The following is a 15,185-nucleotide window of genomic DNA, read 5'->3' on the forward strand; positions in this document are numbered from 1 at the left end:
GGCACAAAGTTGGTGACTTTCCTCCCCCTTTCATCAAGTATTCTTCCATCTTCTCAGACTTGTGGGAAGACTGGCCGCCATTACTAATCTCGTTTTGTGTATTTGAACAGATATAAATATTAAGTACACACGGCATGTGCTATCATCACTCCTGTTTCTTGTCCAAATGATAAGGCTGGAGTATAAAAGACATCCCAGGGAACCCAGGGGAAGGGAGTGCCTGGATTCTCAGACAAGGTAAGCCACCTCTGCATTGGGGTCCCTCATCAGCTGAGGAGTGGAGAGTCTTTGTTCACTGCCCTGATCCTGAGTGTGGTTGAATTTATTGCAGATGATGATCTTCTGGACAGTCACACTTTTCCTGCTGGGAGCAGCCAGAGGTAAGAAATACCTCCCCTCCCCTGTGGGAGGAGCACAAGCCTGAGCTCTCAGCACTGGACAAGGAAGCTCTAGCCCTGGTGGGATTCAGAGACTGTAGGTTGCTGCAGGTTCCAGGAAGAGGCAAGTGGGGCGACACTGCCCAGTAGGGTGGACTGGGCAGTGTGAGGGGGATCTGCTTCAGAGCATGCCCTCTGCCCTGCCTTCATGCCCAAGGTACTGTGGCCGGAATTTTCTAGGAAAAGCATTAAACACCTGCCTGGGTTAACCTACTGACTTATTAGTGCCTATTATCACATTAGTTGAATAATATATCAGAAGAGTTTGGGAGGAGACTTAGAAATCCCAAGTTTGAGATGGCAATTGTAAATGAAGGCTCCATTGGTGTCCCTGTAGAATTCATGGGGACTGGGCCAGGCCAGTTGGTGAGCACGAGGGGCAAGAAGAGAGGTAGAGGTGGTGCATTATTGTCTGCAGTCTGCCCTGAGCAGAAGAGGGACACCTGGACCCTGGCCTTTTCTCTTTAGGAAAAGAAGTTTGCTATAAGGACATTGGGTGCTTTTCTGATTCTGAGCCTTGGGCTGGAACTGCAATCAGACCCCTGAAAATTCTCCCCTGGAGCCCTGAGAAGATCAACACCCATTTCCTGCTCTACACCAATGAGAACCCAGACAACTTTCAGGTGAGACCTTGGTCCACTTGGCATCCCTAGGACTGAGTGAGGGGCTGTCCCACCCCATAGATCAGGAGTTCCTTATCTCTGGGTCTGTTCCCTCTACCCTACCCCCTCCCAGCCCTCAAGTTTCTCCCTCCTGGACCTGGTGACTCAGAGCAAGCCAGCAGTAGATGGTGGCTTGAGTGAGAGACTGGTTCATACGTGCAGATTCTCTAGCTAATTATGTGGTTCCGGGCTAAGCAAAGGGCTTACTGTCATCCAGCCTGACCCATGGGAAAGTAAGCCTGCAGCCACAACCCAGATCCCATGGAGGCCAGGGAGAAGGACTTGGGGGAAAGAGGTTCATGGAAGAGGTAGCTCTGTTCTAGCTGTGAAAGGCAGGAGCATCAAAACTTGCGGAGGTGGGGAGGTGGGGGATGGGCTGAGGGCCGGATCACAGAGCCATGAAGCACTCTGCATCTGTCACAGATGCTGCAGCTCTCTGATCCATCGACCATCGAGGCATCTAATTTTCAAACGGACAGGAAGACCCGGTTCATCATCCATGGCTTCATAGACAAGGGCGATGAGAGCTGGGTGGGAGACATGTGCAAGGTAGGAGCTGGCTCTGGCCCCCGCCGGCTGCCGCTTTCCACTCACCGACTCTCCGACTCATTTTACCCAATCGCAATAGATGATTCTGATAACAGGAAGCCCACAGGTATCTGTTCTCTTTGTGCACTCAAAATGCTTCTCTTCACAAACTTCAAATTCCAGTGTTTCCAGACTATTTCTGCAGCTGGAAGCAGTAGCATTTGCCATGTGAACAAATAGACCCACTCTCTCGTTTCTGGTTAAGCAAGGCTCAGTGTTTTCTGTTTTCATGTTTAGTGAGTGTATTTATGTATTCTGCAAGTGAGGGGATTAGGTTCTTTCCTTTCAAATCTTGCCCACATCTCCTGGAGTCAGAGATGTGTTGCTGGAACTATCTACTTGAGATACGGAGACCTAAGATCTACCAAAAAGGCAGAACAGAGACAGCCACAATTACATGTGAGATAACATCTGCTGGTCAGAAGGACAGCACCAGGAGAATCAGACAGGTTCCACACACACGTGCACATGCACAGACACAAACGCACACCTGGACATCTGTGCACACCTGGACATAGGCGCGCACACACACAATATATATATATATATCACCCTTATTTCTTTTCATGTGTACTTTGAGATTCAATCTAGTTTTCTGTCACCTAAGAATTTATCTCAGGAGTCTGCCTTCCACACGTACATTAATAACAACATCAACTGATAGTGTCAACAGGAAAATCACAAACCCCCAAATTACTCACTGTGCATTTGGCCTTGGTTTACCGAGCTTTTAACTCTTGGCAACTTTCCTGTCATTAATCAGCATCTTCTCAACGTGATTTATACCCCCAATTTTCCAGGTTTTTAAAAGATTCCTCAGGGTCACTTTACAAGTAAAAGTCCCGAGAAAAAGGAAAAAGGAAAAGAAATCTCGGCATGTCTCTGCATATGTGATCACACATGTTTGTAACATATGTGTGAAACAGTTCCATGTGAATTTTAAATTTATATTTCTAAGTTGATCATGTGACTGCCTGGCAGAACTCTTGAGGATATATCAGTTCCTTTGACATTCAGGGAGCTTTTCTTTCAGAATTTTTTGATCTCTTTTAACCAGCAAATTTCTTTATTTTTTTATTTTAAAGTCTGAAGTATTTTCCCCCAGGAAATTCTGTGCCATCTTGACTGTAAAGAGGGAAGCCTCCCTCCCACTTTAACGTTCAAGAGATGTCCAGTAGGCTGAGGTGTCACCAAGAGGCGAGAGGACCCCTCAAATCCATAAGGTCATTTAGACACCAGCCACTGGAGACTGTCCTTGAGACTTTCTTTTTTTAAAAACAGGACACTTCGGCCGGTGCAGTGGTGCACACCTATAATCTCAGTGATTTTGGAGGCTGAGGCAGGAGGATTGGAAGTTTGAGACCAACTTTAGCAACTCAGTGAAGCCCTAAGCAACTTAGGGAGACCCAGTCTCAAAAATAAAAAAATAAAAAGGGCTGGAGATGTGGCTCAAGTGTTGAGTGCCCCTGGGTTACATCTCCAATAACCCCAATCCCTCAAAAAACAGAACTCTTTGAAGGATGCAATTGTTTTATCCCACCTGATAGATGTTGCCTGAATTTGATTGAAGAAACAAGAAAGTGCCCAACTTTTAATTAACCTGCAAGCTAGAGAGGGAACCACTTGCCCTTCTCCTAAGGTACACCCTGGGGTCAGCCCCTGCTGGACTGTAGGATCTCTGACAAAGTCTAGTTCATGGCAGTGCCCCATGCAGGAGAAGAGAGAGTGGCCCTTTCTGAGCCTCAGTGGAAGGGATTTCCTGGGTCCCCGTGATAACACTTGGCCTCTCCCCAACACCAGAACATGTTCAAGGTGGAGGAGGTGAACTGCATCTGTGTGGACTGGAAGAAGGGCTCCCAAACCACCTACACACAGGCTGCCAACAACGCACGTGTGGTGGGCGCCCAGGTGGCCCAGATGCTCAGCATCCTCTCGGTGAGTCAGCAGCGGGGAAAGCAGGGCTGCTGGTCTCTGTTGAGCCAAGGAGCAGCTGGGAGCTACAAAGAAGTGGTGTTTGTCTCAGGGTCTTGTTTTTGGAACTCTGACTATTGACACACCAGGGAAAGAAAAAATAACAGCTAACACTTAGTAGGAAACTGAGGCCTAGAAAGGTTAGCTAGTTTGCCCCCAAAAAATTATAGAGCAGATAAATAGAAGAGTTTCCATTGGGGTTCAGACTACCAGCACCAGGGGCCACCCTTGACACAGTTAGGCTCTATTTGGGGGAAAACATAGCGTGACCAGGGAAAACCAAACAGAGCCAAACGCCAAGTGTGCAGTTGGCAAGCTCCAAACATGTTGGCCTGCGAATGTGGATCTTATTGATTCTGGGAAATTTCTTCTGCCATAATCATTCCAGTTGTTTCTTCCTACCCTGGTCTTTCATTGTAGCTAATTTTTTACGCCTTTCATTCTTTAAATTAATTCAGTAATTCTTCATGATATTTTCTACACAAGGCCAAGATTCCCGTCATTTCTGTCTTATAGCTAACAAGTCTACACAAGAACCAGTTGGTTCTAGCTATTTCTGCACCCCTGCAGAAATCAAAAACCGTGGTGTTTGTACAAGAGGCATTGCAGACCAATCAGTGAAAGGCATCGGGTGAATATGCTCGAGGCCAGCCTGTGCAAACACCTTAGAGATTTATTGGTTTTGTTTGTTGCACTCATGATTTTTGGAGGATGGTGTCAGGAGCGTGAAAGGAGGTAATCAAGACAGATGAGGTCCCAGGCCCTCAAGGAGCTTGCAGGGAGGATTTGCAGTGACAGTAGTGTGAGCTATTGGAGATGGGGACAGCGTGGGCCTTCTGGGAGTCCATGAGACAGGGAAGCCAGAGTGGTGTGGGGGTGTTGAGACTCCTAAGTGGGGAGCTGAAGGCTATTTGATGTTAGCTGGGGCGGCTGAGCAGGGGGATGGGAAAAAATGGGACTAACCAGGCCCAGAGGTGGGGGGTGGGATGTATTTGAGGGCCTGAAAACTCATCAAAGGGTTTGGTTAGAGAAGAGGCTAGAAAAGTAGCTGATGAGTCAGGAAAGCTCAGAGGCTCTTCATGATAAGATGGGGCTCAATCCCAAGGGCAGGGGAAGGCATGGCAGGATTCCAGCAGAGTAGTATCACCATCAGATGGGCATGTTAGCAAAACCAGAGCACAAAAACACCCTGAAAATAACCCCCCCCCCCTCCAGACGAACTACAGCTACTCACCTTCTCAAGTCCACCTCATCGGCCACAGCCTGGGAGCTCACGTGGCGGGAGAAGCTGGGAGCAGGACCCCAGGCCTGGGCAGGATTACTGGTAAGGTCCCTATTGAGGCCCCAGGGTTTGTCCTTGGTAGCCCCAGAATGTGGTCACAATCTGCAACCCATCTTAGAGCCACCCACAAGGAGGGTGTCCCCTACAGCATGGCGGGGCTGGGTGGAGCCTGCACAGATCATTTTAGGAAGTCCCCAAGAAGCTCACGGGCCATCTTGGTGGCAAGGATGGTAGTGGTCCTGTTCCCCTTTGCTTCTTCTACCTCCATCCTGGCCCCTCCTCTGTACATCCAAGTTCAGCACTGGACACCCAGGAAAATACATAATAAGGCTAGTATGAGTATTTGCAAAATATGATTTTAAAGGGAACACATTATCACCCCTTTCCCCTCTTCTTGGAAGTCTAGGACAGAGTAGAACCTGAAAATTGTTTTCCACTTTCTCTGCTGATAAAAAATCCTCGGTCACCATCATTGTCAAAGCATCCTTTAAACCCTAGGAAAATCCTTGAATTATAGCCACAACAAAATATGTTCCTACAATATAATAATATTAGTGCTATTATAGTGATTTTGGAAAGCACAAATTCAGTGCCTGATTCTCCCCAATCCTGCACACTGTGCTTGACATTTCTTATTTAATTCTCAAAACTAAAGCAATGGGCCCAGGAAGCCCTATCTTTATAAGAAACATCCCCTTTTCTATGAGTAGATGGCCATGTTCATGTATATACCTTTTCAGCTGCTCTGACCAAAATTTCAAAAAACTACTAAGAAATCCAGGATCCCTGTCAAGAAGGAAATACAGTCAAAAGGAAATAATAATAACTAATGTTAATATCAGCTAGCATTAATAAATATTAATATTAACTAATATTAAATTATTAAATTAAATCAATACTAAATAAATATTAAATTAATATTAACTAATATTAAACACCCATGACTACAAACAGGCACAGTGCTAAATGCTATGTATTAATTTACTTAATCTATAACAACTATATCAAATAGATGCTGTGTTACCTTCATTGTATCAAATGGACAAACTTACACAACAAAAGGTTGGGTATTCTGCTCATGGTCATATAACTTGCCCCCAAAATAGGAATTTGGAGCCCGGCAACCTAGCTCTAGAATCCTTGTTCAAACAAAATCTAAATTTCTTTACTCATCTGCACGCCTCTGTACTAGCCACCAGAATTCTCTTATAATGAGCGACATTGGAACTTTATGTCTCCATATTCAGAACTCAGAGCCACAACACTGCACCACCTCAGACTGTGCCACCCTTTGAGTTGGGCAGCATATAGCCTAGGCAACTGGATACTTCTGTCCTTCTGGTGCCAACAGTCAGGACTGTTGTTCTACACTGCTGCCATCTCTTTCAGGATTGGATCCTGTGGAAGCAAGTTTCGAGGGCACTCCTGAGGAGGTTCGACTTGACCCTTCGGATGCTGTCTTTGTGGATGTGATTCACACAGACGCAGCACCCTTGATCCCATTCCTGGGTGAGTCCCGCAGTGCTCCTGCTGCAATCCTGTGCAACTGTGTCTGAACCACAAAAGCCCCGCTTTACCAAAGAGGTGTTGCTGTTCCAAACATCACAGGTTTTGGAACAAACCAAATGGTGGGTCACCTTGACTTCTTCCCCAATGGAGGAGAGAACATGCCGGGGTGCAAGAAGAATGCCTTGTCACAGATCGTGGACCTCGATGGCATCTGGTCAGGTAACATCATGGAGGGGACATAGGTAGGGGTAGTGTCAGGGAGGACATCCCTTCCTTCCCTGGGGTGAGCAGCACCTGCCATTGAAAATATAAGCAATGAAAACACGTCTTCCTTTAAGAATATACAACCCCTGCTTCTGGACCTGATTTCTGAAGAATAGAGCATATCTTTGTTAGAGTTCAGCTCTACTGTTTTCTATTTCCTTAAAATGTTGTCATAGATGTCCTTGAATGCACAAGCAACAAAGAACTACAAAACTGTTGGTTAAAGTTGTAGCTCCAAGAATCTGCTGGGAGCTGCCGAGCATGAAAAGGAAATGTTACATCAGTAAACATCCTTTGTACACCTAAGAGAATTTTCCTGCATGCTCTGTCTTGGGAGTTAGTGATATGGTTCAAACTTATCTCACCTCAATATAGTAGCCATGGGAGAATCTTCCCAGTGGCTTCTATGACGAAGCCATTAGCACCATGAAGGTCACTGAAGCAGTCACAGCAAGGAGGCTGGAGGAGACCCATCTCTCCTCATTAACTAAGCACCTGGCATGAAGGGCATCTTTCAGATACTGCTCTGACCCTCTATCTAATGAGTTCAAAGGACAATGGCCAGGTGCACTTTTCATCCAAACTCATCATCCAGTGTCACTATACCGGTTAAAACTTTTAATGGTCTGACCAAATCTATTGAGTATAGATTTTTATTGAATTTGCTCAAAATGGTTTGGATGACTTCAAAGCGTATATTAAGATAGGACACATGAGGGTTTCCATGGAAAAGAGTGGCCCAGACTCTTTATCAGTAATAGCCAAGCAAGTCCATGCCAGGTCTTGAAAGTGTGCTGTGACATGTGTCCCTTGGCATGAGTCACAGGGAGTAAGATGGTGTGTACTTACTCGTAGATAAAGCCACCCAAAGCCACCCAACCATCCCTTTTATTCGTGTAAGTGCTGGTTTTGTCACTTCTGGGAAGTCACATCACATCTGGGTGTGTCTTGGCAGACTTCCAACCTGATCCTGAGACCCAGAATGGCACAGAGGTTAGAGGGACGGTTCAAGCACCCGATGGGCTTGGGTTTCATCACAGTTCTCTCACTTACCCTGGCAGCTTGTGAATCAGAGGCTGTCACCTGTAGCTATTTCTGTAACAGGGACAATTGGTGCCGTTCCTAGGAAAGGTGGGGTTCCACGGACAGTGCCTTTAAAGTGATCAGAGCATTGCCCAGACACCCACGTCCCTCTACATGTCCACTGCCATTGTGTGACTGGATTGGAACTGAAGTTCTGAAACTGTGGCCCTACTATGGAACCATTCCACTTGTCAAGAGCACCGTAGAATCTGTCACAGCCCGCCCCCATCCACCTGTACAGACTCACTCCTTTTCCTCCCCAGGAACCCGGGACTTTGTGGCTTGCAATCACCTAAGAAGCTACAAGTATTACTTGGACAGCATCCTCAGCCCTGATGGGTTCACTGCGTACCCTTGCATGTCCTACAAGGCCTTCGAGTCTGTAAGCTCCTGTTCTCTGTGACCTGGGCACTGGCCCACGGTGGGCCTGCGGCCTGCTTTGTTGAGGGTTTGCAGTGCTTCTCGTGGCATGTTTGCATTTCCCCTCGAGTTCATGATCCTGTGGGCTGAAGGAGGGGGAAGAAGACTCTAGGCAGGAAGTGGCAAAGACTTAGAGCAGATGAGTCATACGGGAGAGGAAGACCCCTCGGGAGGTCAGAGAAGAGCAGACCTGGTCCACATAGTCTAGAAAGGCTCCAGCAGGAGGCCACTTTGGCTCTGACTTGAGAGATGACAGAGATTAGAAGAAAGAGGGGCCGCATTTCTAGGGAGGGCAGAGAAAGCATAGAGGACCTTGGGAGAGGAGCCATCCACCCACCCACAGGAAGGGAAGGCAGTGCTGGGGGCCATGTGCCAGGAGGCCACAGGGAGAGACGGAAGAACACACCCCCTGGAGCCTGCCTATTCTGGCTCCCCAGGGCCACTGTGGGCATCCCCCCCAGCTCCGTGTCATCATGGCTGCAGGCTGAAATTGACCAGGACCAGAGTTTTTACACCATCAAAACTGGTAAATGCTACAATCAGGACTTTTTGTCCTGGAAACCGGCTTCTAATCATTCACCAGCCTGCTCCTCTACAGAAAGTGGCTGATTAAGCCTGGGCCCAAGGCCTCTGTGCTTTTTAAAGCTCCCCAAATCAATCTAATGTGCTGGGCCTCAGGGCTGGGAATCCAGTCAGAGATGGAGGCAGTTCAGAGCTCATCTCTTCCATCCCACCTTTTTGTTACAAATGAGGACCCGGGGGCTGTAGGGAAATTGAGCATCACTCTCCCAGCTGGTCTGGTCCTAAGAAGATGAATTCTGTCTCCTCACAATAGAACAAGTGCTTCCCCTGCCCAGATCAAGGGTGCCCGCAGATGGGTCACTATGCTGATAAATTTGCTGGCAAGGCGAGTGCAGAGCAGCAGAAATTCTTTCTGAACACAGGCGATGCCAAGAATTTTGCACGTAAGTTGCCCTTGACTATTTGCCCAGGTAAAGAAAGTGTCGTTTCTGTTACAAATGGAGTCATATGGGAGAGGAAGACTCCTCGGGAGGTCAGAGACCTCCTAAAATATGTGTGGCTCATCTTAAACATCTTCAAAAAGATGCATCCATTCAAACTATCCCATATGAGCCTCAGCTATGGCATGAAATGGGTGGTGGCCAACAGTATGATTGATGGGATTAAGGCAGTTGGCCTGGCTTTGCGACCAACTCCCTGAATTTTCACCACTCCACCCACAGTGTACCCTCCTTTTCCCTTTTAAGATCATGTCAAACACATCTAAACAGCAAACTCATTTGGTAGTAGCTCTTTGCCAGATTGAATGGGCCCCTTAAGAAGTCTACCTGCAATCTCCCTGACTTCCCCCATCTGTCTATGCAGCCCTGATGCCCAGAGGCTGCTTCTCCAGTGGAATGGGGTTGGGGGTCCAGGATGATTTCTTTCCAAAGCATGCTGAATGGACTAGAATGTAGGGTAGAGGTCAAGTGCGTTTGTGCCACTTTTTGACAACCTGCCCTTTGACAGCTCCATAAGGTGTTGCCAAAAAAAAAAAAAAAACAGATTGTGTTTTATGTAAATATAGTATTTATAATATTAAGGCAAAATTCATCCTTTTAGTGCAAGGTTCTATGCATTTTGACAAATGAGTAGATGTGTAACTACTTCAAGTATCAAGACGCACATGGTCATCATTTTGTAAGAAGACACTGACTAATCAAGCCTTCTACCAGTGTAGTGATGCACAAAATACTTGCTCATATTTTAACAACAAAGTAAGCATTCGAGAACCTTGCTCTTATTCCTTAACCAACAGTTATTTATGGACCACAGATATGGGCCGCTAGACCCCTGGGGATGTGGGGATGAGCAGGACACTCCACTCACGAAATTTATAATTCATCAGAGAAGATGAAAACTGAGCACCTACAGTGGTGTTGGGCTTGGAGGGTTGCTGCTGTAGCCTTATGGGCAGGGGAGCTAGCCCTAACCAGAGGGGAGGACAGGGGCAATGTCTCTGAGGACATAAAAGATGCAGAGGAGTTAGACAAAGGTATATATCTGTGTATTTATGTACATATGTGTGTTCGTGTCGGGATGTGTTTATAGTGTATCACTGTGTGTATGGAGTGTGTGTATGTTTATATTTGTAGTGTGTGTTTGTGTGTGTGTGTAACTGTATAGTTTACATGAATCTGTGTGTGTGTGTGTGTGTGTGTGTGTGTGCAGGTGTATGTGCCCTTGGATGGTACTCTGTGCACCTACTCGGTGCTGGAGGCTTCCTGGGGCCTGGAGAATACAAAGATGAGACACAGACCTGGCCTCAAGGGCTCTGCAGTCTGCACTCCTGAGCAACCTTCCCACATGTGGCTTGGACCCTAGTTCCTTTCCCACCTTGACCCACAGCCCTGCAACTCTAGCGTGGAGCTGTCCCGCAGAGCTTTCTGTGATGATGAACATGTTCTGCCCTGTGGAATCCAGAAGCCATTCACCCACCTGGCAACTTAGTACCTGAGGATGCAGCCAGTGAGCCTGAGAACTAAAATTTTAATTTAATTTTAATTTTAGTTTTCATGAAGCAGCTACCTGTGTCTAGTGACCACCTTCCTGGGTGTAGCAGGTCTGGAGGGGGCCACTACTGAATGCATACTCCTTTTAAGGCCTAGTTTGAAGTGTGCACTAATAAGTAGAATTGCTCATGCTTTCATGCCTCTGTGGGATGAAAGGGCAGGATCTGGGATTTGGGTCACCTGTTTTGAGTGAAAAAAATCAAACCCTCCCATGCTCTGTGCAGGCTGGAGATACGGGGTTTCTGTAACACTGTCTGGAAGAACAATCACTGGTGAGGTCAAGGTGGCTTTGTTTGGAGATAAGGGAAACACTCGCCAGTATGACGTCTTCAGGTAATCATGCTTAATGCCTCATCTCATTCTGTGCTACACACGGCCTTCACACCTGCTCCCAAACACCCATTCTATATCGATGGGTTTTACTTTATGTACTGAAGTTAATATCAGTCTTCTGCTAATGATTTTTATTTTCTCTAAACCCAGCATTTAGTTCTCTCTCAATAGGGACAAATTTAAAAAAAATAATAATAAATTTAAATTACCCCAGAGATCCTGTTCTCTGATTAGCATAATAACACAATGTTAAATTAAGTGGCTAATTTATTACAATATAAATAATTCTTCTAGAAAAAAAATTATATGAAGAAATTAAATCATTTTCTATAGGAAACTTTTGAAGAGAAATTAACCTGAGATGAAAAACAATCTTTAAGTAGTGGTTTGGGGCTTCTGGCATATAGTCAGGTTTTGCATTTCTCCATCCTTTATTTGTAAGCTAATTTGGAAGGAGACTTTTATTTTTATTGGTGCGTTATGATTATACATAACTGTGGGATGCATTATGCTATATTCGTACACGCAGGTAACATAATTTGATCAGTCTCATTCCCAAAGACTGTTATTAATCTGAGGTAAAGAAAAGACTTTAGCATGACTGTCCCTGGCCATTACAGTGCACTTCCATGAATAGCTTCTACTTCTCATCTCAAGGGGGATCATCATGCCAGGCTCTACCCACTCCAAGGAGTTCGATGCAGAGCTCGATGTCGGAACGATTGAGAAAGTCAAGTTTCTTTGGAATAACCACGTGGTGAACCCGACCTTCCCCAGAGTGGGTGCAGCCAAGATCACTGTGCAAAAGGGAGAGGAGAAGACAGTGTATGTACCTTTGCTGGCTGTGTCTCAGGGTGTGCCAAGGGTCATGTCTGTGATGGAAACTCACCCCCAGAAAGTCAGGTGTGGTCTGGCCAGAAAGGCCAAGGAAATCTGCCCATCTGCAGCACTTTCTCCCCAGCAAACAACAGCTGCCAAGAGCAGGAGGCATTTCTGTTGGATGCACAGCACAGGGATTCTTGGCATGGGATTGCCTGTGGCAATATGGCAGACAGCATCCAGCCGTCATGGAAAAATAAGAAAGTTAAACAAGGAAATTTTTCTAAGGGGTAAAAGGTCCTAAGTGTGAACGGACAAGCAGCTACATTTTGAAGAGGAGAGGATAGACGAAAAAGAAATCAGTTTTAAGAAAAGATAATAGAAAGTTTTGAGCTCCAACAGGAGAGCACTGAGATGGCAGGACTTGAGGAGTGGAATCTGACCTGAGCCCCCTTGCTGTGTGCCTGGGTGGGCACAGGGCCTAGACTAGAAAGAGAAAGCAGTTGGTGTCCCTCTGAGAGGGACACAGAAAAGCTGACCCCAAGTCTGGCCAGCAGGACATTCCTGGTATGGCTTTGTGGGAAGGGAACCTGAGTTCTCAATTGTGATCTTGAAGCTGGGGAGTTAGATGGGGCCACCAAAGACAGGGCCCTAGGAATGTCACTCCCCCAGGTGGGAAGGGAGAATTGGCAGATTGGCCCTGGGGTAGACACATGTGTCATCAAGATGGATGACCTCTGAGGTCCTTCCTGTCTCCACGAGGTGGGAGGACAGAGAGGCTGGCCCAGGAGAGCCAGCAGAACCAGAAGTCCTCTCAGCTGGAGCACAGCAAGGAGGTGGCCAGGCCTGGCTCTTGGGGGGCCCCCAGTTCAGGTAGCAGACCCAGCCCAGGGCTCCCCTGTCAGTCCCACTGGAGGACACAGCTCTAAAGTCAGTTCCAGGGTCATGTTGGATGTGTCCCATGGCCTGCATCCTGTGACAGTGTGGCTAAAAGCATCAGAAGAAGGTGGCATAATTGGAATATTGAAAATGAGAGGTACTTTCAGGAAATTTCCCCCAGGTAAGAAATATGAGACCAGGGCCCGGAAGCTTCCAGGTTGATAAGGAAATACCAAGGCTTATGAACTATCTATAGATGAAACAGATGTAGCTGAGTTCACCCCTGAAGCCCTGCACCCATGGGCTGCTCCCTGAGCCCTCCCATAGCTGAGCCCATCCTCTGCAGTGGACCTAGAGAGAATCTTTGGAGAAGCCGGATGTCAGATACCAGGCTTTTAAAATATAGAAAGTTCAGCAACAGCTTCAAACCTCACCAACTACCTTAGGGAATAAAAGAATCTCAATTAGTCAAGTTATTCAGATTATTTGGCGTTATGAAAATAGCCAGCAATGTTTTCTTAAGTAGCACTAATAATTGCAAAGTTAAAGAAAATCAAGATTTGGCTCCCCCTCAGATGCTTTAGTCACCTGGAAAGGGTTTCCAGGGCTACCCGGGAACCTGAAGACTAGAATTCCCTCCAGGGGCAGGAGACCAAAAGAGAAAAGTAGTTCTCCCCTTCTTTGCTTCTCCAGTCCCCTTATCCATGTCAATGGGCCTCTGTGAACAACCCCACTAGGTACCTATCCTACACCAAGCAAGTAGGAGGGGCTGAAGACCTAAGCAAGCTCTCAAGGAGTTCACAGTTCAGCTGTGGAGAAAAGCCAGACTTACGGCGCACGTGAAAAGTTACATGACTCACCATGAGGGGCCCATGTGGAAGTGGCCTCCCAAGGAGGAAGTGTATGTGAGGAGGGGCCCAACAAGGCTGGGGAGATGTAGGGGGAGGGAGGGGAAGGGCAGGGAGAGGAAGTTCCAGGAGCAGGAACAGGTGTGCACAGGGCAGGAGGCGGCCAGGCCCTGATGACAGGGCTCAAGGTGCAGGACGCCAGGTTAAGGCTTCTAGGAAAAACAAATCCAGAAGAGAACATGGCAGAGTGTCAGGAGGACAGGAGAGGAAGTGGGACAAAGCTTCAGAGCTCAGAGGTGGTGAGGCCACAGGGAGGCCCTCAGTCCTTGAATAACGTGACTTATATCTGCCTTGTGTTGGTGTTCGTCAGAACGCCTTTCACATTCATTTTCATGGGATATTGTCAGGGGATTCTCAATAATTGCATGAGGGAGCCTCTTCTGTAAGGAGGACAGCTTCAAGTAACAAGCTGCATCTGCGATAGGAGGTGGAAGGGGCGTGGGAAACAGGAGAAAGCCAGGCCAAGTTCAAGGGAGGCTTGACATGGGACCTGCTGTAGCAAGTCAGGACTGTGGCATCAGGTGGGCTATATTTGTCTCTTGGTTCTTCCTCTTACTAAGACCTCTCTGTGCCTTAGTTTCCTCTCCCCTAAAGCAGAACTCAGGCTTAGACCTCCTCAACGTGTGGTGAAGGTGGAGCTCACACACGGGGATTGTTCAGTGTTGTTACAGCTATGAGAATATGGCAGTGTATGGTATCCACCCTCACCTTCAGATGGGTCCCTAGAGTGAAGTGTCCCCTTGAAACCAGGCCCAGGACGGACCTGTGAGATTTAGAGAAGGGAGGGGTACCGCCTCCAGGAGCCACAGTCCTGACACCTGAAGGACCAGCCTCAGGGACATTCCAGGGTGACAGCAGGCCTGGTCCTGGGCCTGGTGGGCCTCTCAGACTGGAAGCCCGCGTGCCTGGCTCCTCGCATCTGAACTGTAAACCAGCAGCAACCTTTGATGAACAACTGAGGTCCTCATGGCTTCCCCAAGGACACCCCAACATTTAACAAGCATTCATTTTTCTCCACAGGTACAACTTCTGTAGCAAAGAAACTGTGAAAGAAGATGTTCTGCTCACTCTCACGCCCTGTGAAACTCCAGACACACTGTAATCCCGTGTTAACACCAATAAAACCCTCTGCTGCCTCTGTCAGTGCACAGCGCCTGTCTCAGACGTCAGCCGTCACCTTTTGGGATCTGAACATTTAAAAATCTCATGAGCACTTCTGCGTACCTGGGTCTCTTGCCGTTGACTTGGATCCCACACCCCCATTTTCCCCACCTTCTAGGTCCCCAGGCTCACTGTCTTCCTTTCCCTGAGGGCATGGAGATTAGCAGCACACACAGACAGTGATGGGGTGTCATGTCCAAGCCCAGCTGGGCCAGGCCAACAGGTAGGTTGTAGACAGGCCAAAGGATATGCCCAGAGACAGCGTGCAAGACGAATGACTTATTGGGGAAAGTTTA

The 15,185-nt window shown here is 47.3% G+C and overlaps 1 protein-coding gene across 1 annotated transcript; it reads left to right on the top strand.

Moving 5' to 3' along the window:
- Positions 1-331: 331 nt before the first annotated feature.
- On the top strand, positions 332-14,830 carry PNLIPRP1 (pancreatic lipase related protein 1; the record flags this gene model as incomplete). The annotated part of the gene is made up of 12 exons (XM_081267793.1): positions 332-380; positions 906-1,060; positions 1,523-1,648; positions 3,488-3,622; positions 4,874-4,982; positions 6,330-6,449; positions 6,549-6,668; positions 8,060-8,178; positions 9,052-9,181; positions 11,014-11,122; positions 11,780-11,947; positions 14,749-14,830. 12 exons carry the CDS (start codon positions 332-334, stop codon positions 14,828-14,830), a joined length of 1,422 nt encoding a protein of 473 aa, XP_081123919.1.
- Positions 14,831-15,185: the final 355 nt, after the last annotated feature.

This window comes from Spermophilus citellus, assembly GCF_964194105.1.
Source record: "Spermophilus citellus genome assembly, chromosome: 15".
Lineage (NCBI taxonomy): Eukaryota > Metazoa > Chordata > Mammalia > Rodentia > Sciuridae > Spermophilus > Spermophilus citellus.